Source organism: Mchenga conophoros, linkage group LG9, assembly GCF_057382185.1.
Source record: "Mchenga conophoros isolate Kocher_MC1m ecotype Shallow Benthic linkage group LG9, M_conophoros_male_GT1.1, whole genome shotgun sequence".
Taxonomy (NCBI): Eukaryota; Metazoa; Chordata; class Actinopteri; order Cichliformes; family Cichlidae; genus Mchenga; species Mchenga conophoros.
The window spans coordinates 8040601-8045566 of NC_140534.1; the positions used below are offsets into that span (position 1 = coordinate 8040601).

Consider the following 4966-nt stretch of genomic DNA (forward strand, 5'->3'; position numbering starts at 1 on the left):
GCACACACACACACAGCATAAAGGCCACCCTAGCGCGTGCTTTTAACAAGATCTGATAGTCACTAAAAACTTCACAACAGCCCCAGCAGTGTGTCTGTAAGTTCACGGATGGTACATTTCAAAGCTGAATATGTAGCAAAAACAGAAGCGTGAATCGGCAAATAAATAAAAAGTCACTTTTAATGGAAGTTCTTCTTTCACACTCAATCAAGCTTATAGTCTGATCACAGAGAGAGATGTTGGACATTCACCCAGAATAAGACACACGCCGGTCAGTTTTATCAGACAAAAATATATATATTTAGAATCTTTACATTAAGCTTGAATCATGAAACATACACAGAGGAGTGCGCACACCTACAGCCAAACACTGATTTTTTTTTTTTTTTTTTACTCCTCACACAAGTCATTTTATTTTGTACCCTGGTGTCAGTGTTGAGTTGTTGTCTTAAGCAATGATGGGTTTTTTTGTTGCTGTTGTTGTTGTTTTTTACAAATGTGCAAATAAGACAGATTTGGAATCCTTCAGCGCTCAGTGTAAAAATAAAACAGTCCAGGATCCTCGGGAGCGGTGACAGAGCTCTCACTCTACCTCAGCCCTGCCCTCTCAAGTTTAAATACAGCTCCTCGTTGCTTCGCCTTTCATTTTCAAGTAAAGTGCTCCTCTAGCAAAAACCACAAGGCATGAGATCAGTCTCGTATTTTTTCGCTGATGTTTAAAAAACAAACAAATTGAAAAACAACCCAAAGGACAAAAAATGTGGGAATGTCTTTTTAAAGTACAAAAGAGCCAAAGCCAACAATTGAGAGGCAGTCCTGGCTGTTTCTTGGAGGTGTCAGTCATTCAGTTCCCAGCAGGAACTGGTCATACAAACTCCAGCTTGCCGTGGCCACTGTACATCCCCCAGTGCACCAGAGACAGGATCTTGTCGTTGCCTAGGTCAGCCTGCCTCATCTTGTCGCAGGTCAGACAGCAGTTCTCGTGGCCCGTCACAGGTACCATGCACTCCAGGTCCAGCTTGGCCACGTGTCCCTTCTTGGTGTGGTGGCCGTGGAAGCTGTAATGGAGCCGCGACAGCATCTGCTGCCGCTGGTCCTGCAGCCGCTTGTTCTCGCTGCGCAGCATCCGTAACGCCAGCATGATGAGCAGGACCAGGATGAGGCCGCCAGCGATCGGCACAGCGATCACAGCCGCACGGAACCACACTTCTTTGGCTGAGGTCAGCTCCTGAACCCGGGTCACCAGGTTCCTGTTGTTGCTGTCTGGCTGGTAGCGGCCATCTGCACACACGCATGGAAAAAAATAAAATAAAATAATCTGGTTAAATGCATGCTCATATGGTTTCCACTGCTCCATAGAGCCTGGTCTTAAAGCAAGTGATTATGTTTGAACTGCTGTTTGGAGCTTAATGAGAAGGAGCTGCTCTACTCGCCAGTCATGCCAGTAAAGTAACCGCAAAGAGGGAAAATAAGACAGACAGACAGACGCGAACGCACAAGTCAGAAAGGCCAGCAGGGGCAAAAACAAATGAGTCACCTTGTCCCGAACTGAGAGCCAGAAATTAATTTGACCTAATAAACTATAGTCTGCTGTGCTCGGGTTCACGCAGGAGAGCTGCCGTCCTTCCTCTCTGACTTTTCGTGCACCTTTTCATGACTCTATAAGCTGATGTTTCTGCCCAACATGCATATTCATTCTATGAGGCACATTCCAGCTCAGTGGGAAAATTACATGGTGCACACATAATAAAAAAAGAAAAAAAAGAAAAAGATTATATCTGATCTCTTTCCAAGTGCTTAAAGGTAAACGGGCTGCTCCCTGCCTTCCCAGGCACAGAGCTGGAACCCATTAAAAGTCAAACCAAAGTTCTATTAAGCTTGGGGTGGGGGGGCAGAAGGGGGCAAGGGTGGTCTGAATATCCTTAAACATCAAGTGTTTAAAGAACATTAAAGCTCAATGTATTGCTCCTGGAACTAGATGGAGGAAAACATGGGAGTATTTGCTGAAGAGGACTCGTAAAATCCCTCCACAGAGTGCCATCGTTTCTAAAAACGTAGCTACAGTCTAAAAACAAACATCCCGACAGCCAGTAGCTCAGCTCCGCTACCCTGTTTTACTTACCTGTCGAGTCTCTGGTGTGCGCCAGGTCATGTAGGCCCCTGTAGTTGCACATGTCATCATGGCAGCACTCCAGTGTTGCCGCCCTGCTGAGAGCATCCAAGGCCCTTTGGCTGCTGCAGACATCCGCAGCATTGGCAATGGGGTCTAAACACCCATGGGTGAGTGGAGAGTTGGCGTTGAGCGGGTCCAGCACCTTGGTGAAGCAGGCGTTCAGCTCTGATTTGCACATGTATCCGGTGGCCACACAGTGCGGCGCATCACAGTAGCACCTAATTTCTCCTAAAAGTGGGGAAAAAAGGCAGCGTTAGGGGAACCTGTGCTGACATTAATCCGCTCAAGGTTTCAGAGTCACCATGGCTATTTTGTCTTTAACGTCCAACCATGTGAATATAAAACTCGTATAGTTTGCGGCTGATTTTCTCCGTGTTTTTATCAAACTCATGCTGGCTTCTATTTTACACCAACTGTAGTTCAACTTTTCCCATAGTGGTATACCCTGCTTTTATTTTGAAGTACTGCTCTAAAAGTATCTGTTAAGCCCTGCATTAAACAACCTGGTAACTTTTGAAGAGATCACAGGATTTTTTTTTTAACCTGTTCACCTGTCACACCTTCATTTAAGAGCATCCCGTTTAAATGGTTCTTTTTCTCTGTATTCTAAAACAGGAAGCACGTAGCTTGTAATTAGTGGGTTGTCTCAAACGTCAATTTCTTTCAACCTAAATGAAAATTAGTAAAGAGAGGAAGAGATTTTTTTTTTACCTGCAAACTTTCTCCCCCATCCAAAGTTTGCATGCAAAATTGCCTGGGGGTATTGGTATGGGTGTGGTGGTTGGGTGTGGGAGCTCTGAGGTCCCATCTAAGGAGCCTCCAGCAACCTTATTATTAAGGCAACCTGCTCTTACACGGGCCCACTCATTACTTCATCCAGGGCTCCTTTCTCAAAACAGAAATCTGGGCCAAGGATCTGCCCAAACAAAACAGAACCACTGAAACACATATTTATCAACTTAGTTTGCCTTTGATGCCCTCTGTTACTGTTATTATTATAAGTATAAGGACTACTGCAGGACGACCAATGTAAATGTCATTTCACATACTCCGTGACTGCTTTATTTTGAGGAAAATTATCAGAGCTCCACATATAAAGACTTCCCTTAAGCTTTTATGTGCTGGACTCAGGAACAAAACCTGGAATGAGAGAGCTAAAAAGCCCGAAAGTCTGTGACTGCACCAACTTAGCAGCGCAGGAACACATTCATCAGATCAGTGTTTTCCCTGTGAATGATTGGAGCGGTGGGGCCCAGGCAGGTCATTTGGAGAATATTTCATTAGAAAGGAGAGGCCCCTTTGTGGACTGAGGGGGTGGTGGCGGGGGGAGTACTGAAGCTTTTCTAGCCCTGCTAAGTCTCGTATGAATGGCAGCTACAACATTAGTGGAGTTATTAAGTGTAGCCTAGCAGCTAAGAACTGTATTACACACTTGAGGATTAATCACAGTGTATTACTATTATATTAATAACAGTGCATAGAGGTTAGGTCTTATTAAAAATTTGGTTTTAACTGAAAAAAGGTATGTCATGCCTTCAGAAAAAAAAGAATAATAATGAGGGCAGAGGTAGTTATTGTTGTTTCCGCTGCTGTTATTAAGTTTTCTCTTCTTTTTTTTTAAAGGGGAGGTATGACTGAATAAAATAAACTGAAATCTGAAGACGACTGGAAGAATAATATGTTTATTACGAAAAAAAAACCCAGTAATAAACAAACGCGTTTATGATTCCCCTCATTGGTAAAGTACGACTTTATGACCAAATGTTAAATCATTTTCTTGCTAATTATGACGGGTTTTCCCCGCAAACACTGGCGCGAGCGTAAGCTGCCCCGCAGAAGCCTGGAGCCGTCGACTGAGGGTTAAGTTCAGCCTCGTTTTTATCGCTTCAAAACACTGTTTATCCTCTTTTGAAGAAGCCAACAAACACGCATCAAAGTCCACACGTACCTTTGGTCAGAAGAACGGCCATGGCACAGAGTTCCAATTGTAGCCAAATGGAAATGAAACTGGACTGGCGATCCATTTACACCAAATTACTGCACAAGAAGAGTCCTCATATATCCAGTAGCAGCAGCAGAAGAGTCCGCTGGGCAGAAAGCAGCGCGAGAAAAAAAAAAGATTTACATGAAGCTATGGCGAAAAATGAAGCCTTCGTGGGGTCGGAACGCGGTAGCTCACGATCCTGACTGGAACAGCAAAGAAAAGGGGGAAAAAAAACACCCCAAAATGTCTCCTCTCCCGCATGGAGCCACCGAGACCCTCGCGAATTTGTTACCGGAGCGCACAAAATACAGCAGCCTCTTCTTCAAGCCCAGAAACAAAAGAAAAGATATATACTCCGTTGAACAGAGTGAAACCGAGTCATAAAGTTGTCAGTGCTGGTCTTCATCTGTCTCGCTCTGCAGCCGGTCACGTCGAAGCATCACTTTTGTATTCCACGACTGAGAAACAAACACTAAACACGGACAACTCCGCTGTGCCAAAGACTACAAGGGACAGGCACGATCGAGCAGAAATAGCTGTGGTCAGTCAGAGCTCCGCCTCCTCTAATCTGATTGGCCAGCCTACCGAGAAAGAAGTTAGTGATAGGACGTACAACAAAGCATCCGGTGGCTCTTTTCAAAATAAGGCAAAAAATATAAAGTATTTTAAAAAAGGAAAGTACTATTAAAAAAAGAAGAGAATGAGAAAAATTAAGATATTAAGATAAATTATATGAATAAATTCTATGTATAAATTACATGAAATGGACACTAAACATAAAGCATGTTTTATTATCGATCTATGTAAAA

The 4966-nt window shown here is 43.8% G+C and overlaps 1 protein-coding gene across 1 annotated transcript; it reads right to left on the reverse strand.

The window, feature by feature from the left end:
- Positions 1-276: 276 nt before the first annotated feature.
- bambia (BMP and activin membrane-bound inhibitor (Xenopus laevis) homolog a) lies at positions 277-4678 on the reverse strand. Its single transcript, XM_085286282.1, has 3 exons — positions 4122-4678; positions 2123-2401; positions 277-1281 (listed from the first exon to the last, which is right to left on the reverse strand). The coding sequence occupies exons 1-3, from the start codon at positions 4195-4197 to the stop codon at positions 866-868; spliced, it is 771 nt and encodes a 256-aa protein (XP_085142408.1). The 5' UTR covers positions 4198-4678; the 3' UTR covers positions 277-865.
- Between the last annotated feature and the right edge of the window lie 288 nt (positions 4679-4966).